The 24954-nt window shown below is 54.6% G+C and overlaps 2 protein-coding genes across 3 annotated transcripts; one reads left to right on the top strand and one right to left on the bottom strand.

Annotated features, from left to right (window-relative positions):
- Positions 1 to 1686: 1686 nt before the first annotated feature.
- Positions 1687 to 18809, bottom strand: SPPL2B (signal peptide peptidase like 2B). 2 transcript variants are annotated; one of them, XM_016209758.2, is made up of 15 exons: positions 18747 to 18809; positions 14504 to 14623; positions 13486 to 13668; positions 12797 to 12886; positions 11953 to 12092; positions 11239 to 11381; positions 10938 to 11034; positions 9756 to 9872; positions 7957 to 8038; positions 7361 to 7435; positions 7208 to 7270; positions 7031 to 7130; positions 6463 to 6540; positions 4569 to 4729; positions 1687 to 3618 (listed from the first exon to the last, which is right to left on the bottom strand). In XM_016209758.2, exons 1-15 carry the CDS (start codon positions 18807 to 18809, stop codon positions 3379 to 3381), a joined length of 1752 nt encoding a protein of 583 aa, XP_016065244.1. In that variant the 3' UTR covers positions 1687 to 3378. The 2 variants fall into 2 exon arrangements, with proteins under 2 accessions (XP_016065244.1, XP_016065248.1); XM_016209762.2 differs by having other exon boundaries at positions 3534 to 3618; positions 4503 to 4729.
- Positions 18810 to 18965: 156 nt separating this feature from the next.
- Positions 18966 to 22859, top strand: LSM7 (LSM7 homolog, U6 small nuclear RNA and mRNA degradation associated). The gene is made up of 4 exons (XM_016209756.2): positions 18966 to 18981; positions 19068 to 19158; positions 20486 to 20557; positions 22579 to 22859. The coding sequence occupies exons 1-4, from the start codon at positions 18976 to 18978 to the stop codon at positions 22719 to 22721; spliced, it is 312 nt and encodes a 103-aa protein (XP_016065242.1). The 5' UTR covers positions 18966 to 18975; the 3' UTR covers positions 22722 to 22859.
- Positions 22860 to 24954: the final 2095 nt, after the last annotated feature.

Below are 24954 nucleotides of genomic sequence, written 5' to 3'. Positions count from 1 at the left end.
GACTGGTTAAGTGAGTGAATGAATGAATGAATGAATGAGTGGATAAATGAAAAATGTGTAGGATCTAGCCTTAGTAAAAGGGAATCACTGTGCTCAAGATGCTCAGCTGTGCACCTCAATGGAGCAGAACCAAAACATGCTCTTTCTAGAGCTAATGTGTAGCTACTGCTTCCACTCTGAAAAGTGTGTGGGGCTCTCCCCACCCGGGCACCTGTTGGGCTCCGCCACCCTCACAAAGGCGTCACCCACCATCAGTTGTGTAGGATGGACAGGCCACCAAGTCAATACAACTACTCAGTGACACCCAGGCACCTGACCTCAGGGTCATCCCCCGACCGGCGGCAGGTATGTCATCACCCCCATGTCACAGAGGACTCAGAGGGTAAACAACCTGCCTAAGATAGTTCTGAGGCACTCCTTTTAGAAAAGCTTATTGGAGATGACTAATAGTTAACATTTACAAACAACTGTGATTTTAAATATTCTAGAATTACCTTGTAGTGATTAAGCCATCCCTTCCCAGCTGGTTTAAACTAGGCTTTGCAGTGTCTGCCCTAAACGTCGCTGATGGTTATATCTGTTTTCTGTTGGTCTCATAGGAGTTGGGGTTTTTGCCCAAGAAGGGGGTTGGTGACTCTGGCACCTGGAGGGTTCCACCCATCTCTGCTGGCCCTGTGCAGGCTGGTTGGATTTGGAGACATGCCTCCTGTATATATGTAAAGAAGGGGTTGGTGGCCCGGCTGGCATGGCTCAGTGGTTGAGCATCCACCTATGATCCAGGAGACTGAGGTTTGATTCCGGGTCAGGACACATGCCCGGGCTGCAGGCTCAATCCACAGTAGGGGGCGTGCAGGAGGCAGCTGGTCAATGACTCTCATCATTGATGTTTTTCTCTCTCTCCCCCTCCCTCTCCTCCTCTCTCTGAAATCAATAAAGACATATTTAAAATTTAAAAAAAAAAATAAAAAGAGGTTGGCGACAACAGAACATTTGTCCCAACACTCTGGCCAGCTCCCTTGGCTGCAGAGCCCACATCTTTATAATCTGCATTATTGCTGGGGGTCTGCACTCTGGAGCGTGTCAACCAAATCTGGCCCACTGCCTGTCTTTGCATAGCTGCTTGCTAAGAACGAGCTTTATGTTTTTGAATAGTTGGAAAATATCAAAAAGAATACTTCATGATCTGTGAAAACTACATAGAACTCACATTTCAGTGTCCACCAATAGTTCTGGCCACAGTCACCCTGTTTGCTCACACGTTGTCTGTGATGCTTCTGGCCCCAGCAGCAGAGCTGACTAGTTTCGACAGATGCTGTGTGGCCTGAAAAGTCCCAAATATTTGCCATCTGCCTTTATGGCAGGTCTGCAGCCCCTACTATAGGCGATTTCCTTCCAGACTTCTTAGATAACCACAAATAAACTAACAGTATCCAAGACATGGGGAATAGACTTCCTTCAACTGTGAAATGCCATTTAATATGACACCACACCCACACAACAATCAGCGGCATTGCAGCAAAAGCCCAGCTTCAGCACCAGCCAGCACAACCTGTGGATTTGCCCAATACCTACAAGCAAGTGCCCATGCAGGACAGCCCGACCCACCCAGCTCCACTATGCATCCCATGGTGTGCCAGACTCCACCAGCTCACTGCACCTCAGAAAAGGCAAAAGTTGAGTCCTACATATCAAAAGCTGTGTTTAATTATAAGATTCTAGTAGAAGCAAGGCCAAAACTGCAAACAAAAACTGTAGGAACATCACCTTCGAATTCCGTGACATTTGTCTAATTTTCAAAACAAAAAAGATTCCCATCTTTGACACCAATGTACAAAATGGCTTAGATTAAGGCGCAGGCCAAGGGTCAGATAGGGTCCATGTACATCCTTTGCCCAGGCCGCCCCATGGCTACATCCAGGTCCTGGCCCCCAAGTCCAGGAGTTCCATGGGGCCAAAGGTCTAGCTGCTCTCCCTCCCAGGGGAAACACATGGGAAACAGGTGGAAGACATCTTTTGTTTTGGGGGGAATATTTCTCCCTTGAGAAGTGTGGCTAACAAAGATGGTTTGCAAGTCTGTCTGTCGCTGGTATTTTTGGAGTGGGTAATGGTTTGGTCCCGTGCCCGTGGTCTATGAGAGACAGGACCGGAACCACGTGGCTGGAGGGTCTGTGCCTTCACATCACACCAATGGAAACACCTGAACATGAGTCTAGAGGTTGCATGGATGGATGGGGAAGAGCAAGGCCCCAGGGCCACAGACAGTCCTGGCGGTCCGTAGCCCCAAGGCACCTGTCATTGGCTTCAGAGTGGTGGTGACACATGCAACACGATGGTAGAGGGACGGTGCCAGGGAATGGGGGCTGCTGGGCCAGCTCTACCACGGCATGTTGTGAGGTTCAGAGGTAGAAAACAAAATGCCAGTTCCAAAATATTCTCCCACGTTCCAGAAGCTCCTCGCAGTGTGCTCGCCTTGCTCATGTTGCAGCTGGAGGCCAGCGAGTTGTCTTTGTTGGGATAGTGTTAAGAACGTGCAGACGCCCATGATGTGGAAAGGGAAGCCCCAGTCCCTCTGCGTTGAGGCAGTGGAGCCTACACAAAGGGCAGAGCCGGCCGTTGAGGGCTCCGGGGTGCTGGGCCATGTGGACCCCAAGGGCCTGGCCACCCAGTCTGGCACCCAGCTTGCCTCCAGGAAGGGCAGTCCAAGAGAGGCAAAACCAGTGGAATTTCAGAAAGTAGTGGCTGTTTATTAAGACATGGAGGGACTGGATGGAGCACAGGCTCCAGACATCTCCCAGGCTGATGGAGGAACCAGGGTCAGGCTCAGACCAAGAGCCCCTGTCCATTTACTGCCAGCCTTGCTCGCAGCTCTTAGCCTGGCTCCCCAACCTACCCAGAGGTGGGTCCAGACCCCATGCCAGCCGGGCTGAGGGCTTGAGTCCACATCTCCGGGCCGGGCTTTCGGCATCCAGGCCAGGAGTACCACAGAAGGAAAGCCATGGCCTTCAGGGGCAGACCATTGCCCTCCTGCCCAGGACAGGGCATCTTCAGGAAAACCTGAAGGAAGCAGCAGCGTGGTGTAAGCACCAAATGTGGCAGATCTGCAGCCATCGGCGGGCAGAGGTGACGCTTCCTGTCCTGTCTGAGGTTCCACCAAGACACTCCGACTAGGAAGACTATGGGCTGGGCTCGCGGGATGGGGACCTCAGTGGTCCAAGGGGCTGCGGCAGCCACATGAGCTGGGAGCAGGGCCAGGGGTCCAGGTGCAGCTGGGCCTGATGAGGCAGGAGATGTGAGCATCGGCCAGACCAGAGCACCAAGTTGGGGGATGGCAGGTCCAGCCTTGGGGGGACGGCAAGGGACTGAGGCTGTACTGCCCTCCTAGGCTGAGGTGCCTGGCAGGCCTGTAGGCTCAGGGGTATGACTGACAGGACTTGTGGGTTCCTGGGTGGACACATCGGCCACATCCTTGGGATGAGCCAGTTCTGGAGACTGCTCTTCGGGCAGCGTGGACTTGACCTGTGCTTCTGGAGGCTGCTGGGAAAACACAGCCTCAGAGTCTTTCAGAGGCTGTGGGCCTTCGGCTGAGGCTGGTACCCAAGTAGGCTGAGGTAGATCCTTCTGCAAGAGGAGAGAGCCAGCGGTAAGGTGTGGGTGAGGCCAGTGAAGCCTCGGGAGAAGAGGCGGAGTCACTGTCCGAGGGTCAGGCTCTAGGCCCAGAATAAGCAGGTCCAGTCCCGCCGGCCAGCATGTAGGCCACAGGAAGAGTACCTGAAACAGAAGCCTAACTGACATCACTGGCTTGTCCCCCCACTCCTGAACCTTCCAGAACCAGCCCACCAGTTCTGTGGCAAAGCCAATGGTAGTCGGGACTGAGACCCTTTGAGGACTGTGAGCACTAGCCCAGGAGGCCTTCCCCAAGGGCCTGGGAAAGGGTCTGGCTCTGGGTTGGGTTAATCAATCAGTTAGACCTGGAGCTCTGCTCCTTTCTGGCATAACACTACATTTAACGGTATCGCTGAGCATGGCGTGTGTCACAGGTGGGGAAGCCTCACTGATGCCCCCTCCTTTGGGCAGTGTGCTGAGTTGATCTACAGGCAAGGAAAGGCTGGGCTGGCCCACACTCCCCTGCTGTCACTCATTTATGGCTGGGCCTGAATGAGGTGCTAGGTCCCCTACAGAGCCCAGAGCCTGAGCTGTGACAGCTCTTACCCTGGCAGAGGGGTTTCAGTGCTCCCCCCAGCTTAACACTGCATTCTCAATGGTGAAAGCAGTTGGAAGCCAATGCCCAGTCAAGTGGGGTGCTACTGTGCTGTGGGACCAGCACCATCCTCAAGTCACACCTGGCTCGATAGCCACACATTATCCCCTCCACGGGGACAGCTCGGAGCCACCAGAGCAACATGGACACAATACCCAAATCAAAATCTTTTGGAAATGGGGAGACACCAACCATGGGATGGGGGCTGCAGGGTTTAGTTGTAAAACTAGAGGCTTTACTCAACTTTAATTCTAGTTAGGGCTTATGGGTTATTATTTCTTGCAGACAGTCATAGCAAACTGGTATTCACCGCAAAGCCACTGCCAGTCCAGAACATGCCCAGCTCCCCACGCCACAGGGCCAGGGCGCCACTGGTGATCAGCGTGCAGGGCACCAGGTAGAGGAGGGCCGGCTGGCCACGTTGCATGAGGGCCAGGGCCATGAACGTCACAAGGAGGCCGATGCCATAGGCTGGAGGGACAGAGATAAGCAGTGTGTTACCTGGGCCAGCAGTCCCCAAGGCCACCCCCCCACCCCCCCCAGCTCTTGAAGGAATGCTGGGAGCACAGGGTGCCAGAAACATGACACAGGGACAAGCCAATGAGATTTGGGTACTTCTAGAAGTGAATGGAAACTTCTGGCAATTTCCAGGACATATGCCCCACCTGGCCCTGAGGGGACAGGCAAGATGTGAGTCAGGTTTCAACGAGAAGACAGGAGGAAACAACGGTGTAGCTGAGAGGCTGATGACACCAGGGAGAGGGTGAGGACATTGGGGAAAGGATGGGGACATTAGGAAGAGGAAGGGGACAGGAAATTATGGGGCTTTTTATCAGCAGCCTATAGCTATGGGAAGGGTCTGGAATCACAGAAGTAACTGAAGAAAGCCGTGAATTTGCCCAAATACCTCATTTTTATAAACTTTTAGTTAGAAATGTGATTCTGAATTATAACAATGTATCTAAAGAATTAGGAAATCATATTTTTGATAACCTAATCGTAATCCTGGAAAAATATGTTTTGTTCCTTGGGGTGGCACTGAGTGTGAAGGTGCATGAGGTCTGCAATTTGCTCTCACAACTCAGAATAAAACGTGTATTACATGTGTTTGAGTATAATATGTAACCATGTATACACACATATGCAAAGAGAGACAATACAGGGAGGCAATTGTGACAAAACATCAACCACTGGGCAATGTGAGGGTGGGAGTGTGGGGTCTCTTGTACTAATCTTACAACAATAACCTTGGAATTATTTCAAAGGAAAAAGTTACAAGAAAACCAGCCTTTAACTGGAAGCTTCCTCCAGAGCCCAGAGCCCATCTCCAGCATCCAACTGGGCTCTGTCCTGATCCTTACTCCACATTTCCGAGTGGTGTGCTCACTTAGGGAGGGTTCCTATGTAACAATGTCGATTGCCTGTGTCCTAATAAAATGACTTCACAAGGGCAGACAATGGAAGGATATAGATGTTTGGCAGCTTTATAAGATCTAAAGGGTTCCCATGATGGGAACTACGAGAACCTTCTGACACACTGGGTCAGACAGGGAAGCCTCTGTAGCTGTGTCTTTACAGGATGGTTCTGAAGACTGTAACTTGGAGGGAATGTTCAGATACAATGTGCCAGCAACTGCAGGCACCAGAGTGGGCAGGTTTGAACTATAATGACCCCAAAATATGCCCGAAGGCTAGCCTCTGCCCTCCTGGTGCTATAGTGACATCTACAAGGTCCCCCTCCCCTGATGTGGGAGCTGTCAGGCCTGTGCACTTTGCTCCCTGCACACAACAAGGGTCAGGGGTCAGGGGAGTACATCCCCCCAGCCTGGCTCTCCTGCAGGAGTAGGCAGGTGTGCGTAAGAGCAAGTGTATGACACACTTCTCTTCCTTAAGAGTTGATGGGGTGGGGAGTCAAACTGGCTGGGAAATTTTTAAAAGCAATCAGGGCTCAATGGAAAATAAGAAAATGTCACCTTTGTGTCATTGGCTTTGGTAACAAAAGAAACCAATGGAAAACAAGGAAGAAAAAGAGAGTTACAAAAAGGAGACAAAAGGAAAACTATAACAATCACAGAAAAGTGAGAAACAGGGCTGTGCAGTGAGCAGAGGCTGCACCACCCCCTTCCCACCCAGCTCCCTGAGCCAACGAGAACGGATGGGGGTGTGAGGGCTGCAGCCTGGCCCTTCCCGAGCATGGTGCTTACCAATGGTGCAGGCCACAAAGTAGACCCTGGATGACTGCACCTGGATGTCAAACCTGTGGCAGTATGCCACAAGCAGCCCTGGGGAGGAAAGAGAACATGGGCCAGGGTCCAAGCCAGAGCCCTGGATGAGAGCCGGGTGACCCCGTGGGAAGGGGCCAGGCTCTATGCATGGTCTTGTCTAACAGTGATTACTGCTATTTCACAGATGACCACTCTGCCAGCTCAAAATGGAGCTATGACCCGAGACAGTGAGTCAGCGAATATCCCACAGCACAGAGGAGCAGGAGGTCCTGCCTGGGTGGACCCTGGGTGCAGTGGGGCTGTCAAGGCCACATTCTGCCCTGGGCAGCTAGCCCCAGGCAGGCATGTCTGTGCAGCTATGACCCACAGGGCAGGGCTGACGCCTGGGGTCAACATGGGGCCACCTCGAACATGCACCAGCCCTGGGTGCCACCAGCCCCACCAGCTGGGCCCATCTCCACCCAATGGCCCCCGACCCAACACTACCAGGACACTTGGGTGTCCTCAGGACTGTGGAGTCACCCACCCACAAGCCCAGCCCCCATACCTGGGACTAGGATGTCCCCAAAACCCAGGAGGGAGAAGGGCCGGTCACATAGGGCCAGTGGCGAGGCATTCAGCCTGGGCACCTTCAGGACCATGGGCAGCTGTGGGGAGAGGAGGGAGTGCCTGCAGACCAGCCCAAGCCTATAGCTCCCCTCTGGCCACCAGGGTCTGAACATACCTTCTCATGTGTGGCTGAGTCCGAAGGACCAGTCGCCACCTCTACCATGATACTGTTCCCGCTCTAACAGAGGAGGGCCGCATCAGAGTAGGGGCGTAGGGCATGGGGTTCGGGCAGTGTGGGAGGGGCAGGGCAGGGGGCAGGGGCTCCCACCTTGGTCAGGAAGGGAGTGATGAACACGAAGAAGACGTCATAGATGAACAGCACCAACAGCAGCAGCGTGCAGGCCTGGGGAGAGGTGTCCTAAGGGGCCAGCCCAGGAACCCCAGGCACAGACCCACAGAGAAATCCCCACACTCTTGGTTCCCTTCACAAGGCTCAGACTATTCCCGCTGGGATGAAGTCTTTCTGAGAAAGTCTGAGCAACACCCGTCCCAGCCCTTGGGCAACAGGAGACAAAGGAGTATTCCAGAGCGATGTCCAGTGGAGGGTTGGGGGCAGAGCATAAGTCACACTCTCTACGTTTCCCAGTAATTGGGAAAGGTGGCAGAGGTCAGCAGTTGGGGGACATATGTTATGTGATGGGTCAGCTATGGGTCTGGGGAGGTTGATGACCCTCTTCAATTTCCCCATGTATCTCTAAGTTATTCCCACCAGATCTTGTGGACAATAACCTTGGGCCCCAAGCTCAGAGGGGAAGGCCAGGACAGAGCTGGGTGGCAGGCAGGCCTGGCCACTCAAGGGACAGGGCTGACAGAAAAGGTCCTCAGGACTCAATCCCCCAGGACCCCCGCCCCTGGAGCCCTCACCTTGAAAGTGGGAAGGCGGATGGTTTTTAGCATGTAGAGACAGAAGGCGATGCCCAGCGCATCCTGAAGGATCCAGGCCCACCTGGAGGGCAGAGTAGCATCATTTGCTAGGACAGACTCCACCAAGAGCCAGATCTGTCCCTCTTCAGCAACCTTATCCACACCAAGTAGTCTGACATATCTCACACCAGTCCTGACCCCGCCATGTTCTGAAGGTTCAGGCACTGTCAGAGGCAGCGGTGTGGGTTCCAAAACCTGTGAGATGGACCCCACCTTGTTGGGACAGGTGGGCTAGTGATGGATGATGGGGCAGGGGGTAAACGAACCCTCCACCCTGATGCCAAGAGGCCAGAGACAGATACATGCTGGGCCCTCTGTCTCTCTACAGTGGTGGTGGCTTTCATACCCAGATCACAGGATGGGGTGAGAAACTTGTGCCCAGCCAGGTTCCACAGAGTTTTTGGCCCCATGGGAAATTAGGGCTCGGACCACCAGGGGCAGGCTCTGAGGATGAGCATCTGGAATTCCCTGGAACAGTCCCATGGGAACAAGAAGCAGATGCAAGACTCATCTCAAATACCTACATATTAACCCAACACCACCCAGGCGCTGCCGTTCTACAGACACACTCCTGAATCTGCATATTAAATTTGTGCTGTTAAGTCTTACATTTAGGCTCTAAGAAATAACTCGACAGAGGGCCAGCAGGGACATGGGACATTCATCCTGTGCAGCCCCTCCCGCCAAGGCTGTGGAGGTGGTGCAGTCCCAACCTGGCTGGCCCTGCCTGGGCTCTGTCCTCCCCTTCCTGCCTCGCCCTGCACCTTGGCCAGGGCTCTGCCTGTCCACCTCACTCATCAGATGCTTCACCAGACAAAAAACCAAACGTCTCCCAGCCAGAGCAGGTTAAAGAACAGGGAAATTTCGGAGGCGGCAGGTGGGTGCATGTCAGTTGCATGCACCCAGAGAACCTCAGCCTGTTCTAATTTTATACAAGTCTCTTGGCTTAGATTGAACTGTGAGAGTTTGGATTCTCTTTGTATACAAAAGACTCAAAATATTTTCCCATTGTCCTTCTGCCACTTAAATCTGCTATGGCTCCAAAAGGAGGTGCCGCCAAGAACATTTAACTGCCTTGGGAAAGGCTCGTTGAGAGCGCCAGATGGTGTCAGTGATAGCAACAGGGGGCTGGGCAGGAACAGGCCGGCTCTGTCCTCCCATCGCAGCCTGGGCTCCAGGCCACAGAGCGGGCATGCTGCCTCAAAGGGGAGGCCGAGCCTAGGGGAAGCAAGTTCTCTGAGAAGCAAGCCAGCCTTCCTAAACCATCGATGAGAATGCTGGCTGAGCACACCCCTTGGGCACCACCTCGGGAGCAGTGGGGACAAGTGGCGCCAGGGCAAGGGAGCGGCTTCCCCTCCCACTGCCCAGGGCCCCATTGAGGCCATCCTGGAGAAAGACAGCTTGGAGTGCCCAGGCCAAGAGGGTTTGCAACATCTCATATCCAGATCCAATCAGAGTTCAAATGAAACTAGACGCAGGAGGCAGGCAGGCAGGGCAGCCACGGCTGGGAGGCCGTCAGCTGAGCCCAGTCAACACCTGGACATCATTTGGCCACCGCTTCCAGAAGACTAAAAGGAGGGCTTTTAATAACCAAGGAGGTGAACTGGCTCCAGGTGCCCCCAAACGGCCTCAGGGGAGGTACAGGAAGGTTGCAGTCCAGCACTCAGAGCATTTGAGGACAGCCCTCAAGAGGGAGGTGCCACCCAACGGCCAGAGGCCTCCAAGGGGGCTGTACTTACTGGTCCTCATTCCGGAAGATTCCCCACACCACGCTGACAGCCACACAGAACAGTGCCAGGAGCAGCATGCGGACCTGAGGACACTTGTGGAAGTAGGGCAGACTGTTGTTGCAGATCCTGAGATGGGTAGGAGAAAAGGGGGCGGTCGTCATGGGCAGCATGCCTCTCACCCTCCCAACTGACCTCTGACCCTTAGAGCTTTGTTCCCACCCAGCACCCAGAGGGTCATCTCAACTCCTGCCCAAAAGCCCCTCAGCCCCCTCAAGTCCTGACTCCAACAGGCCTGCTGCCCAGGCCTCCAGCTGTCCTCCAGGCTCTGCCCTAAGAGGGGCCACGACCCTGCCCACCTGGCCCTGCTCCTTCCTCTACTTCACATTCTCTAAGCCCATAATCCCCTTGCCTTTTATTACACTTCTAGAAGGGAGGTTCCCAAGAGCAGAGAAGAATCGGGTGGGGGCAGGCACTCAGGGTGAGCAAACCTTGGCCAGTTTCCAAGCTAGCCTGCCCATAAGAGCCTACAGGAACTTACAAGAGCAGCCCATAAGAGCCCACAAGAGTTCAGGAGAGCCCATGGGAGCCCTCAGCTCAGTACCATGCCTCCCAGGTCCCTGCCTTCTCACCCTTGTATGGGAACCTTAAAAGGTCTTGTCTCCCTTGTCTAAACTTTTGAGTAGCTGCCTATCTGCTCTATAAGAACCAGACTGGGCCAGGGAACCTTTAGGCCTGAACCACCAGTGCATCCAGCCATGTGGCCCAGCCCTGCCCTGCCAGCACCGCTGCCGAGTACCCACATACACCGACATCATCCCACTCAGCACCCGTGTCCCCACAGGCCCTATCTACCCTAGAATGGAAGGTGGGGAAAGGGAAGCCATCTGAGACAGCGGGAGGACTGAGAAAGTCCACTCACCTCCCCATTCTGTCCTGCTCCCAAGACCCATGAGCCCCCAGCAAGCACTGAGTGAGCATGTGCTGTAAGCCTGTGCTGTGCCAGACTGTCTGAGGCCCACAGAACAGTGAGGGGGTCCTCGAATCATGGAAGCTGAGCTTGGAGCCTCAGGGGCCAGGAAATGGAAAACAGAGCAGTTGGGCCAAGGAGAGGCTGTGGTGCAGGACCTCAAGAACAAAGCCGTGAGCAAGGGGCCATATGAGGCTGGGCAAAGGCTGCCTGAGGGAGCTCACCTGCATTTGCCAAATGGCAGCCTCTGGACCAACGGCGAAAGGCAGCTGTAGAGGCCCGTGGAGGAGGCCAGGCAGAAAATCCCAATGATCACATAGACTGCAGAGCAGGGTATCAGTGAGGGAAAGGCCAGGCTGCCGGGGTCCCAACACCCACCCCCCGGAAGGGCCCCGTGCACTCTAGCACTTGGGCAGGGTGACCTGTACCCACTAAAGGGAGGGGACAAGCCCACTCGGAAGCCCTTCCTTGCACCCTGTTGTCCACAGGACTTCTCCAGAGAAGCCATGGCCTGTGAAAACGCACCAAGATGGTCATAGAAGTAGTACAGGAGCACCAGCATGGAGCAGCACATGACCACAAAGACGCAGGTCATTACAGGTGTCACGTCCACAGCCTCGTCCTCCTGCTTCTCAGGTTCATCATCCCGCTTGTGCTTCATATACCTTCTTGAGAAGCACAGATGGGTCATGAGGACATCTGGCCAGTTGGCACAGTGCCCAGGACAAAGGGCCACAGAGACAGGGGAGGACAGGCAGAGAGAGCTCATCTGTTGGGCTGTTCACCCTCTCCAGATCCATTATATGTCCCCAGTGCCCCAGAGGGGAGCCAGGCCTGCCCCCTGGACCTCACATCTTTGTCCAGGAGCTCTGGGACCTTGCAGACAAGGCTCCCACAGATGGGCCCCTGGTCACCGACTATGAGATGCCCTTGAGCACCACTAGGACTACCCACAAACCCCGTCTCCTGAGTGTGGCCCAGTCTGGGAGGGCCTGGGCTCGGATCCCAGTGCCCAAGCAGAGTCTTGGGGAATGGACCCAGAGGGCCTTTAGCTGGGTCTCCCAGCTAATCACAGCAACTGTATTCCAAAAGGTTCTCTGGGAACGTAGATGCCCCTCTTCTAGGCAGTCCTATTACTTTCATGTTTTCACTTCCCAGCATTAGGGTCACCCGTCAGTTACACACGTGCACACGTGTACATACAATGCGCGCGCGCGCACACACACACAGGGCACTCACTTCTTCACGTCCCGGCTCCCAGCCCAATAGCCCCCAAGGGCGACGGTGCCGACAGCCATGATGAAGATGATGACCATGTTGTAGTCCAGCATGGGCTCATGGGGGGCGTACAGCGCTGCCCTCACCGATCGGCCAAAATTCTGTCTCAGAGAACACATCAGAGTTCAAGGCCAGGCTGTCACCATCCCTGGGCCCCTCGCCCTACACCTTCACCCATCATTCCTGACCCCAAAGCAGTCAGCTCTGACAGAACAAGCCGTGCACGAAGGCAGGCGAGCAGCCCTGCGCGTGAGAACACAGACCCCCAGCCTAGATGTGCACATGCATGCATGAGAATGCACATCACCTGCATAACATCTAGGTCGCCCATGGGGGCACCATGGGGAGAGGAGTGAGGCCTGCATTCAGGTATGTTTACTGTGCATTTCTGGAAGTTTAACAGAGACCTTGAGATTCCCGTTTACTTATATAATGACACTCGCCCTGCTACAGACCCAGCTCCCCAAATCAAAGATGAACACAGGCCTCAGGTGAAAAAGACCTAGGCCAGGAGTGTGCAAGCAGCAGGGAGGGAGTGATGCTCAGTTTCCACATATGGGCAGCGCCAGGCTGGCCAAGCCGGGAGCCTGGGTTACTCTAACCAGCTGCGTAGGGAACTTCAGGGCCATGGTTTCCATTTCCGGATTTAAGTGGCACAGAAGGCCCACCCTCATGATGTGGCTGACTCACAGTGGGCAAGACTCACCCACAGCCAGCTCCAGACAGGACAGCCTTGCCACAGGCCCTGCCCACCATCTACTCAGGCCCTGGGCCCAATGCAGACTGAAGGGGGAGAGACCCCTACCTTGAAAATGTCCAGCATGTCTTTGTGGCTGAGCAGGGCCACAGGGATGCCGATCTCCTCATATTGCGTCTTGTTGCCTCCTGGGGGTACCTGGGAGCCCAGAGGAGGCAGATCTGCAGGCTGACCAAGGCCCACCCAGGATGGGGCAGACAGCCAACCCCTCCTGATGGCATGGCCCACAGAGCTAGCCCTCTTTCCGAGGGAGGGGAAGATTCCCTCGTGTGTGCAGAGTACTCAGGTGCCAGGCAGCATGGGAGGGGGACATGTCAGGAGGGAGGCCTACAAGCTCAGCACGACCCGCTAGGGAAGGAAAAGCTAGCCCTTCACTCAAACCTTGGGGTCAGGAGCCTATTCACCCTGCTAGGGGCCTGGAGGAGAGGCCGGCACATGGGCCCCTGCCACCTACTCCTTAGAAGGCACCTCCAGAGATTTGCCTCGAGGCCCTGTATCCCCCGACCCACAGGACTGCTCTGGGACAAGCCCACTCCAAGATGAGGGTCCAAAGGCCCAAGTCCACAGCCAGTCAGCAAACTAAACTCATTTCCCCTGGCTGTGGCCGCCTGGACCCTGGCCAGTGCCCATGTCTACTTTGAGTGGGGCCCAGGGGTTCCTTCCTGCCTCCCTTGAGCACCTCCAACCCTTGCCCTAGGTAGGTCATACTGCACAGGAGGGTGCTGAGGCGGCTGTACCAGAGTCTCCTTGCTGACGATAAGCAGCCCGTGTGCCCCGCTGCCCTGGGCCAGCCTCACTTTGTCGTAGAAGGTACAGTTCCCCCGAGTCACCAGTGGAATCTGGTTGCTGAAGCCTTTCGCAGGGAGGTCAGAGGGAGAGCAGAGCACGGAGGTCGTCCAGTCCCGCAGCTGCAGGAGAGACTAAGGGGAGGCAGAGCTCATAGGAGATGTTCTAGAAAAGCCAGGGCAGGACCAAGTCTTCACAGGAACCAAGGCATCAGAGAAACCTGCCCAATTGCACTGAGCCTTCAGTATTCAGATCGCCACAGTGAGCATCACCCTGATGCCCACTCCCCTTAGGTCCCACTGGATTTCAGCCCCTTGCACCAAGAAAGGAAGAGAGGTGGAGGGTGGGCAGGGCCTACAGACACACACCAAATGCAAGGCAGACAGGAGGGACAGGGCAGTTTGCACTCAGAGCAAACCCCTCAGAAATCCTCCCTGCATCTTCAGATCCACCTCCAGCATCCATTATGGATTCAATACAAGGAGCAGGAGACTCAGCCTCTGTAGTGAGAACTCACCCACAAGAGCATCCTCCAGGTCCTCTGAGTGGAGGAGGGAGGCCAGACCAGGGATAGGGGTCTCCTATAAGAAGAGGAGAGCCCTGGCCCCGCCCTCTGCCAGCCAGCCCCCATCCAACACATGAAAGCCTGGCTGGTGTCTCCACCAGAGGCCATCCCTAGACAGAACTCCAGATATCTTTCACTCATGACCAAAGAAACTGAGGCCCACAGAGGTTGTGGGGCCCCTCTGGGGATGCCCAGAGACCTCTCAAATGTGACCAGATCCCACCCCATGGTTTCCCAGCTGAGGTCCTTCCTCTATCCTCCAGCTGGCTTTCTTGAGTCTCCTCAAGGACCCCTCTGTATACTGGGGAAAGGAGGAGAGGGACAGCAGCAAGACAGACAAGACCCCAAGCTAGAAGAGGTGCTCAGAGCCACGCAGCCAGGAGGGCCACCAGCCCAATACTCACAGCCTTGCTGAGGTCATGTGGCAGGTGGGCCCACTGTGGGTTGTAGAGGATGCAGTAGTCTTTGCCTTTGGGGCCCCCAGTCTCGGAAACCACGTGTACCATGCCATACTCACAGGCCACCTGTAGTAATGGAGCAGAGGGCAGAGAGCTCAGGGTGGGGGCTGGACCACCCAGATGACATGGGGTCCAAGTTAACAAGGATGCCTGTGAAGGCTGGGCTGGTTTCCTCCCTCAGACAGGACAAATAGGACACACATAAGTATCTCATGGTAGAGAAAACGAGGGAGGGCAGCAAGTACAAGGACAAGTCTCCCTAGGGAGACCTGAGTGTGACTTCAGCCCTGTCAGCAGCCAGCCAGCAGACCAACACACCATGCCCATGGGCCCTTGGCCCCTCCTGGCCCCTAGGCTTCTTGGAGCTGAAAGGGCCCGTCTGGACCCTGATCAAGGTCTGCACACTTCGGGCTCCGCGGCCTGTCCTTCTGTAGCTCGTGCTCCCCTTGGGCTATAAACATCTCCAGACAGAGCCAGAGAACACACCTATGGTTTCCCCAGAGAGTCTGCCACAGAGACAAAGAGGTGGCAATTGCTCCCAACAAAGGACACATGATGGAGACAGTCACCAGCTGGCACAGTGGAACCCATACCCATACTGTGGATGTGGCTTCACCAAGGTAGGGGAGGGGTTGGGGGCTCTGACTTGGCCAAGGGTCCTGATAGACTGTGGGTCCCAACACCAGGCCTGGGGCGCAGACTGGCTCTGACAGCTGGGCCCTCTGCAAAAGCAGAGCCAGGCTACTTTGGGAGCTCTTACCCTGACCCTGGTCACCTGGCAGTGGTAGCAGCATGGAGAAAAGCCCTGGGTGCCCCAACCTCAAAGTCTGAAGACTGATACCAGGCACTGGGTGCAAGTCCCACTTTCCATAGTCCCCAACTGCCACTGTTCCAGACAGCCCATCAGCTTGGGCACTTCCATTCGTCACCTTGAGTGAGGCGCTGACCACTAAAGCAGTGCTTACATGGTGCTGAGCTCCAAAGAAGCTGTGTTTCTAGGCCACCCAGCTTTCCGGGAGGGAAGGGCAAGGCGGTGGACTACCTGAGGCCAACCCAAGATCTCAGAGCATTTCACTAAGGCAGCATCATGCCACACCTGCCTCTGTTCCCACCTCACATGTCACCTTGTTCCCTTCACTGAGGGTAGAATTAAAAGGCCCCTCTTCTAGGTTCTCCCCACTAGGCTGCCCTCCAAGGGTGCCCCTCATCCTGGCCCCAAGTACCGTACCTGGTGTATGTCCCCTCCAATGCTCAGAGCCCCCGGCACCTCCTCACCCTGGGACCACTATGGGGAGCAGTAGAGTCCCTCAACCCCTGGGTTTCATCAGCCCACTTTCTGTGTTTGCATATAAAGTTTTATTGGAACACAGCTTCCCCATGCCCATATGCAGAGCCTCTGGCTGCTCTCAGCTGCCACTGAGTTGCGCAATTGCCTGCAAGGCTGAAAATATTCACTACCTGGCCCTTTCTGGAAAGTTTGCTGACCCTTGACCCATGGGAGCCAGGCTGTTGATGAAAATTATCATTTGTGTAAAATGGGAGTGGATAGAAACTGGTTCTTTTTTAAAAAGACATTTAAGAACCCACAAGCACACTTCACAAACTTTCTTCCCCACGACTTGTACAAATAAGCCAGTGCTTGTATCAAACACCAGAGAGGTCACGATTTTGCTTTGATTACAGTTCCCTCATCCTGAGAGAAGTTCTTTAAAAGGACCCAGTGCTACAAGCGCCCACGTTCCAACACAACCCATCCCAATTTGGAGAATCAGAAATAGCCAAGGCTACCGAAGACAAGCTACCTTCTGACACATCACATTCACAGATCAGGTCCAGGAACTTCCAGAAATACTATGCTTAAGGATTACTATGAAAGCATCCACATCAGGGGCTTTGAGATAGACTAATGGGTTGGGGCAGTCTTCCTTCTCAGAAGATGTGGGAAGTTCTGGAAGAGGGCAGAGAAATGAGGACCCAGATGCTTGAAAGAGATGTTCAGGTATAGGACAGTGTGAGAGGGGACAGGACAGGTAGAGGGGGGATGGGGACAGGTGGTGGTAGGGAACCAGTGGAGGAGGGGTAGAGGACAGGTAGAGGAGGGGCAAGGAGGCAGGTGGAGGAGAGGTAGGGAGGACAGGTGCAGGCGGGGCAGGAGGGAACTAACATTAGTTAAGACCTGATGAATAACAGCCTCTGTCTGGCCTTTATGTACATCTCATAGCAACCGAGAGACAGTGGGCCTATTAGGGGAAGTCAAATCCCTCGCTGGATCAAAAAATGGTAGCAAGTGAGTTTAGGGCTGTTAGCAAGCACCCTCCCCCCACTCCCGCCCAGTGGAGAGAATGTCTACTGGAGGAACCATGAGGAACCACACCCAGCCAAGGAAGGGTGCTGTGTCATCTCAGGGCATATTTCCAACCAGGGTTCTGTTCTGGGAAGAGCAGTCCCAACTGTGCTCCTCACTCTCTCTAACACTCTCCTGATTCTTCATGCTCAGGATAAAGTCCAAAGGCCCCAACACTATGACCTTTTACCACCTGGCTCTGACCTGCCCAGCCTTTTCCCCTGGACCCCAGCCTAGGGAGGTGACATGCCCAGCCTGCCCTTTTCCCTCTGCCTGCAGTCACTCCCACTGCTGGCCCTGCCCCTGCCCACAAGCTTAGGGGGAAACCCCAAAATGTCTTCAAGTGCACCTGAAGGAACTCCTTTAGGCTGGACATCTTTCTCAGGGAGCAAGCATTAGACCACCCTATACACCAACCACAGCAGACCCCTCACTCTCCCCAAATCAGTTAGCAGCTCTCACACCTCCACCCAGCTCATGCTGCTCCCACCACCTGTACCACACTCCCTCTGCCTTCAAGACCTGGCAAACATTGCTCAGAGGCCACTGCTTCTGAAAAGCCTTCCCAGGCAAACTGAGTCCCTCCCTTCATGGTGTTCCCATGACCCTTCATAGCCCTCTCGCTTTGCCCTCATTCAAAACATCTGGAGAGCTCAAACCCTGCCCTCAAAATGCTCAGACCTCAAACTGGTAATTAAACAGGGTTGGGGGAAGTACAGAGGGCTGGCAAACAGATGGGAGGGGGTATCCTGGAGAGTTTGGGGAAGAGGGGACAGTTAAGCTGAGACCAGAGGATGACCGGGGTGTTCCAGGGAAATAGAAAAAAACAAAGAGCAGAATGCCTTCAATTAACTAGAGCTGGAAAAGGAGAGACACTTCCTGGGCAGCCGGATCACAGAGGCTTCCCAAATGCCCTGGGAGGCCACCGCAAGTCTCTAATCTGGACGTTACAAAACCTGACATACTTTGAAAGATATCAGTACTGCTGTGTTGAGAATGGACTAGGAATGTGGGGGATGAAAGTGGCCATGGGGAGAATGCTAGCCACCCACCCAGAGCTACAGCAGAAAGGTGTCAGTGGGGTGGACAAATCGAGGTTAATGGCCGCGTTTGTAGGGCTGTTAGGTGCACCATTCCCTGAGCTGCGGAACCCAGGAAAAAGGGAGGATTTGGAAATAAAAGATGCAGCCATTTCGTGGTCGGTCACTCACTAGCATCTGAGAGCCTTAACGTTGACAACATGCTGTGGTTCATCACCCCATGCACTATCTCGCTGAGTCCATGCTGCACCCTTATACTCCTTTTGTAGAGGAGCAACTGACGCCCAAAGCGAGGAACTCCTTGGCCCAAGGTCACGGAGTGAAAGTGAGATGGAAATTCGACCCCCTTCAGGGCTCCTGGACGCTCCCCGACACTCCGGAGGTGTCGCGCTGGACAGCTTAACACAACCGCGATGGTGGGCGCTAGCACCTAGCGTAAGGGGAAACTGAGGGTCGGAGAGAGGCAGCCACCTAAGGCCACGGAGGCAGACAGGAGCGTCCCGGCGGCGATTGGAGACCCCCAGATGGACCAGCAAGGCCGGAGGGAGAGAGAGGGGCCCCCAAATTTCAGACCCTTGCGGAGCTGAGTGACGGTGCAAAGGGCTTTCAAGGAGGAGCAGGGAGCCGGGCCGGGGGCGGGCCCGCAAGGTCACGGAGGGCTCCGGGCCCGCGAGCCGCTCGCGCGGGGGGTGCGGGTCCCCAAGTCTGCCCACAAGCTGGGACAGGCGGGACCTGCGCGCTGCCGGGGACTGAGGGGCCGGGTCACCGCATCCAGCGGGACAAATGGGGCGGGCGCAGCCCTCACCTGGGCCGCAAGGAGAAGGGAGGCCGCCGCGAGCCACGACAGCGCCGCCGCCGCCGCCGCCATGTTGGCGGGTCCCAGCCATAGGCGTCGCCAGATGTTTCCGAGCAACGCCCCGGCGCCGCACGCCGCGCAAGCGCAATGCACGTGCCGCGAGAGCGTGCGGAGCGGGGTCAAAGAGCGCGGAGGCGGTGCCTCCGCACAGTGGCGCGGCGCGGCGCGGCGCGGCAAGATGGCGGTGAGCGGTGGGGGTGCCGGCTGGTGCCGGCGGGTGCGGAGGGGCCGGCCGCGCTCCCTGCCTCACACGCTCTGCTTCCCCTGCAGGACAAAGAGAAGAAGAAGAAGGAGAGCATCTTGGACCTGTCCAAGTACATTGACAAAACGATCCGGGTGAAGTTTCAGGGAGGCCGCGAAGGTGAGGCACCCGCTTCTGCACCCCCTAACGATTTACGAGAAGTAACGAGGGGCAAGAGTGACAGCTGATAACCCTAGCATCGCTTAAGCGTTTTGCCCTGATGACTCGTGCAAGCTTCCTAGAAACGCCAGGAGGTCGGTCCTGCCATGCCCATTTGCAGCTGGGGAAACTGAGACATGGGAAGGGGACCAGGCTTAACCCAAAGCCATAGTAGCGTAGCTGGGACTGGGATGCAAGACTTGCCTCCTGTGCGGTTCTGTCGCTGCAGCTCCTCACTGATCCCCCTACATCAGGGTTCCTCAGGCTCCTCACTGTTAACTTTGAGGCCCAAATGTTATGGTCTTGGGACCATCCTGGGCATGGCGGGGTGTTTAGCAGCATTCCTGACCTCGACCACTGGATGCCGGGAGCATGTTAGTTTTGACAACCAAAATGTCTCAGACATCACCCAGAGTCCTACTGTCAGCCTCTGAATATGAACCAGAGGTACCTGTTAAAAACAAATAGAATCTTGTTCCCTTTTTAGCCCTGCGGGGGCTCACCATTGTCCCAGGGTAAATACAAACATTTGGTACCTCTGAGTAACTAATAGAGCTCTCACCACTGGGCTGTAAAAGTACATGTTTTCTCTGCCTGGAGTGCTTTTACCAGGTTAACTTGTTACCAGGTTAGCCGCCAGAGTCATTTTCCTGCTCTCAGCTCAAGGTTTTGGCTCTGGGAAGCTTTCCCTGACCCTCCACCTTCCCTGAGGCCTCTTTATTATTACCTCCTGGTAGCACCTGGCACAGTTTGCAGCTTTATGTGTAAACATGGTGCTTAACTCTGTATCTGCCACTGGAATCTAGTGGAGAGGACAGTACAGTACCTAGTCCTTGCCTTTCAGGGAAAATGGGCAAGCAGAGTGTTGACATAGTGGGGTACCTGCCTCCACCAGGTGAGAGCAAAGTGATGAGAGGCCTGCAAGTTGAGAGGAGTTGGAAAGGAGGAGTGGGAGGTGGAGCATCACAAGCAGAAGCACAAATGAGTGTGAAGGTCTGCAGGCCAGAGAGAACAGTTGGGAGAGGCATCAGTGGGCAGGAAGGATGAATGGCCTGTCAGGGCCACTGGGGGCTCACCCCCCCCTCAGGTGCTAGAATACGTCCCTTGATCAAGGAGCTGTAACCTAGGGTGCTCATTTGTTTTTTAAATTGAGGTAAAGTAAAATTCACATAACATAAAAGTAACCATTTTAAAGTATGCAATTTAGTGGCATTTGGTACCTGCCCCCTGCACCACTGTTGATCTTACACCTTTCCATTTCTCTTCTCTTCTTGGTGATTCCTACAAGCCAGTGGAATCCTGAAAGGGTTTGACCCACTCCTCAACCTCGTGCTTGATGGCACCATTGAATACATGAGAGGTGAGTGCAGCCAGCAGGGCTTGGAGGCCTCCTTGCTGGGCCATTCTTACTGTTCCTTACTAACCTGCCATCTGAATTATGAATGTGGTCCTTGTAGACTAGACAGCTGCCAGATAAGTGTTTTGTTTTGTTTTAATATATTTTTATTGATTTTTAGAGAGAGAGGAAGGGAGAGGGAGAAGAGAAATAGAAACATTAATGATGAGAGAATCATTGATCAGCTGCCTCCTGGCTGCCTCCTGCATGCCTTCTGCTGGGGACCAAGCCCACAACCCGGGCACATGCCCTGACCAGGAATCAGACCGAGATCTCCTGGATCATAGGTTGATGCTCAACCGCTGAGCCATGCCGGCTGGGCTGCCAGATATGTTTAATCTTTCACTGTCCCAGCATTCCAGACAAGCTCAATACACTGTCCTCTCAGAGACTTAAAAGATGTGCAAATGTTTTGCTAAACCACCATCACTGATCCTGAGACACCAGCTGCTTGTCTGGGTTAGAAAGATACCAACCGGCCCTGCCCGGGTAGCTCATTTGGTTAGAGCCTCATCCTGATACACCAAGGTTGCTGGTTCGATCCTCAGTCTGGGCACATACAAGAATCAACCAATGAATGTATAAGTGGAACAAGTCGATGTTTCTCTCTCTCCTCTCCTCTTATCTCTATCTTTCTCATCAATAAGGTTTTTTTTAAAAAGATGCCAACCTACTCTGGGGTTTGGTCAGCCCACTGTCCCCTGCCATCCCCATGTGTTATCCCTGCTGCTGACAAAGGGTCCCATTCCTCTTATACTCTGCCCCTAGTCCCTATACCCCCAAACCCCCAGAGCCTCCATCTGCAGCAGCCCACGGCAATCAGGCCATCCCTGGCCCGTCAGTCAACAAGTTCTTCAGCTCAGCCTGATCAGGCATTAAGAGGATGCCAAACCTAGGAGGGAGGGAAGGTCTTGCTCCTCAGGGGACCATCAGTATCTTGAGACACGTTATTCAGGTGGAAAGTTAACACAGCCACATAAGAGTGTCACTGGCCACCTAGGGGAAGCATGGCCGCAGCTCAGTCAGTCAACTCCAGGGGGCCTCTTGCTTTGCCCTCATTTTTTCTCTTCCCACCTGGGTCCACCCAGAGTCCCAGCCCTGCCACCTTGGGTGGATGAATTTCCTTTTCTGTAACAGCTCCACCACATGGGGCCAGTGGGGAAACCAAGTCAGCTCAAGCATGCAAAGCACTTAGGGCCGGTTAACCCTGGGAGGTACAGCTCCTGCTCCTTCCACAGAGTCTCTCCTGCCAGGGTGCTGCCTCACTTGCTGCATAAGTCTGTGTCCCCTCATCTCCCAGATCAGCCTCTCAGGGAAGCCTGGACCCATCCAAATGGATAGGGGATGGGAAGGTCAGGCCCAGACAGCTGTTGTCCCTGCAGGATCTGAGGGTGGAAGGCTGCCTTTTAGATGAGGTCTCTGATATTACTGGGCCACCTGGTTCTCCCCTCCTCCACATCCTTCAGTAACAGTAATGGGGACTTTTAGTTGCTGTGAACTCAAAAGAGCTCCCCTGGAGCTTGCTATCACTTCCATGGGTTTCCTCTCGCTCCGCTGTTAACACACCTTTGACACGGGTGAACAGTGGCCCTGCAGGACTTTCACAAATTTTTGTTCCAGCTGCCCGGCTGATATCATGGCCCCAGGGCCTCTGCTGGCTCAAGCACCAGTGCCCCCAATTAGCTTCACTACCCAGCACCCCTGCGGTCCCTTGGGCCTCCATGTTCTCATTTGCAGAATGAGGACAGGCTTCGGATGGTTGTTTCCAGAACTCTTCCTGGTCTCTGGGCCACTGTAGGGAGAAAGGCTGCATGTCTGGCTTTGGGAGGCAGTTGGCCTGCTGCCCTGGCCAGCACGTCCCCTCCAAAATACCAGATAGAGGGATGGGGGAAGCAATCTGAGGACCCTTTGATTTGGGTCTTCAGACTCCATCCTGCCCCAGGCAAGGTCTGAAGTTCTTACTTCTGCCCTCTCTTCTTCCGCAGACCCTGATGACCAATACAAGCTGACAGAGGACACCCGCCAGCTGGGCCTGGTGGTGTGCCGGGGCACCTCAGTGGTGCTCATCTGCCCACAGGATGGCATGGAGGCCATTCCCAACCCCTTCATCCAGCAGCAGGAAGCCTAGCAGGCAGGGAGGGCGCAGACAGGGATGCCATCAGACTTGGAGCTGTCCCTCCCGCCTTAAGTGCTGCCTGCAGAAATGGAACTTTCCTTTTTGTATAGGTTATTTTTTTGTTTTCTTAATAAAATTACAAACCTCTCATTTTCAGGAGCCCCAGAATCTTGCTTTTAGCCTTGATGTTCTGGCAAAGCCTGGTCACCGGGATTCAGTTCAGCTGAGTTGTTGAGCACTGGCCTTTGTCCATGATGGGGACTGGGGCATTCCACAATGACTGAGGCATGCATGGTCCAGGCTAGGGGATAGGGACATGTGAGGCTGGATCCAGGTGCAGACATCCCAGGCCAGCCTGTGTTTCCAGGAGGGTGGACCAGCCACCAGCCTTCTCAGCAGGTCCCAGGAGGCTATCTCTGCTTCTCTGCTTTGTCCCTTCAATGCCTCCATATGCCGTCCTGAGTGTTCCCCCCAAACCAGGGCCTTCCAGGTCATGTCCCTGCTTACAGCTTCATTCTCACAAAGAATAATGCGGATGGAGTGTGGATCTCAGCCCAGGCCTGCAACCTCTCCAAGTTCTGACCCTCTTGTCCCCTCCCCTCAGTCTAGCCCCAACCTACCCAGGGCCCTTCCCCCTGCTCCTGTCAGCCCAGGACTCTACCCCAATCATCCCCTCAGCTGGTCCATTCAGGGGCCATGCTCATGAATGCCCCTCAATGCCCCATTTTTAAAAGCAGGGCTTTTCCTGTCGTCCATTTCATAAACCATCCTTGTTAGGACTCTGTCTCCCACAGTACTATTCCCACTGAGAAGAGCCACATCAGTCTGGTTTGTCACTCAGTAGGGCTGAGGCTGGGAATTGCAGGCTGACACCCCCTTTGCTAACAGCTAGGGTCACACAGGAAGCGGCAGCTGGATGGGCTCATGCACTACCTGTTCACAGCCACAAGATACACTGAAACCTCTGGGCTCTGCTGTGGCCAGGCAGCACGAGCTCCTCATCCTCCTGCTCTCCCTGCCACTGGCCCTGCCCCGCTCCACCATTCCCTTATCAGAGGCCTCATTCCAGAGCCAGTCTCCAATAGCTGGCAGTGGAGGTGCTAGCCTAGCTGTGGACACCACCAGGGGAGGCTGTGATCTAGAACCTGGGCATGCTCAGCATGCCAACATCCAACCCTCTGTGCCTCAATGTCGGGGAGTGATTCCCCTGTGGATCATTTGACCACTGGGGGACTGGAACTTGTGCAGGGACGCCACACCATGGAGAGACTTGAGAACCCAGGCACCTGGTCTGTTCGCTCTGCACACCTAGCCTGTCCTGACGCCAAGACACAGGCTGAGACCTGAGAGTATGGAGACGGAGGGCCCAGGGGCTCGACCCCAGGGAGGGATGGGGAGCAGCAAGCTTGCAGGCTCTTTGGACCTCATTAGAGATGGGCAGCAGGGGGCCAGGACAGAGGGACACCTGGTTTCCTAGCCCTCAGCTTCTGTTGCAGAGGAAGCAAGGCTTGTGCTGGTACACCCCATCCCACAGTTGTGCCCTTCAAAGCAGCCCTCAGGCTCCAGACCACTCTCCACTGTCCCCCTCAACTCCCAGCAAACTGATGTGGGCAAAAGCTACTTTCAGCAGCCACCAAGTCCAGGACTCAGATCTCCCACCACTTGCTGTGTGGCTTAGAGGAAGTGTCCCAACACTCTGAGGTCCAGTTCCTTCTCTCTTAAGTTCAAGGAAAGGCATTGCATATCCACTCTGTGGCCAGGCACTGGGCTGCAGTTGTGTAGGGAGTTATTTAAGAGCACAAAACTTTGTGTTGAAGTCTGAAGATGAGAGCAAAATGCTATGGGGGCCCAAAAGAGGGAAACCCTGACTTCTTGGGGGCTCAAGCAAAACCCCCCAGAAAGATGAGCTCCTGCCACTGAACTATATCTGCCCTAGAGAGCTGCTTTGACCTAGTTTGTAAAAGACTGAAAGTAACCTAGCTGCCCATCTCTGGGGGATCTGCTATACAAACTTGGGTTCCTACAACAACTACAAAGCAACTTTTTTACACACATTGATCTCTCTGTGCAGGGTATTTAAATATAAGCACAAATTCTCTGCAGCTCTTCCTAGCAAGGGAGCAAGGCTTTATTTCTCCACCCTTTGGATTCTGGGAGCTTGTTTTGCTGATAAGAATATGGCAGAAGCCCTGGACAGCATTGCTCAGTGGTTAGAGCATCAGCCAGTGCACCAAAGGGTCTTGGG

This window comes from Miniopterus natalensis, chromosome 4 (genome assembly GCF_054644295.1).
Source record: "Miniopterus natalensis isolate mMinNat1 chromosome 4, mMinNat1.hap1, whole genome shotgun sequence".
Taxonomy (NCBI): Eukaryota; Metazoa; Chordata; class Mammalia; order Chiroptera; family Miniopteridae; genus Miniopterus; species Miniopterus natalensis.
The sequence above is the reverse complement of the archived record's forward strand: the minus strand, read 5'-3'. Positions and strand labels throughout refer to the sequence as shown.

Coding starts and splice junctions, on each gene's coding strand:
- SPPL2B (XM_016209758.2), bottom strand. CDS start 18,809: ATGGCGGCGGCGGCGGCGGCGCTGTCGTGGCTCGCGGCGGCCTCCCTT. Junction 11,035..11,238: donor CTACTTCTATGACCATCTTG/GTGCGTTTTCAC, acceptor CCTGCTCTGCAG/TCTATGTGATCATTGGGATT. Junction 4,730..6,462: donor CTTTGTGGCCTGCACCATTG/GTAAGCACCATG, acceptor CTGTCCCTCCAG/CCTATGGCATCGGCCTCCTT.
- LSM7 (XM_016209756.2), top strand. Junction 19,159..20,485: donor GTTTCAGGGAGGCCGCGAAG/GTGAGGCACCCG, acceptor GATTCCTACAAG/CCAGTGGAATCCTGAAAGGG. Junction 20,558..22,578: donor CACCATTGAATACATGAGAG/GTGAGTGCAGCC, acceptor CTTCTTCCGCAG/ACCCTGATGACCAATACAAG.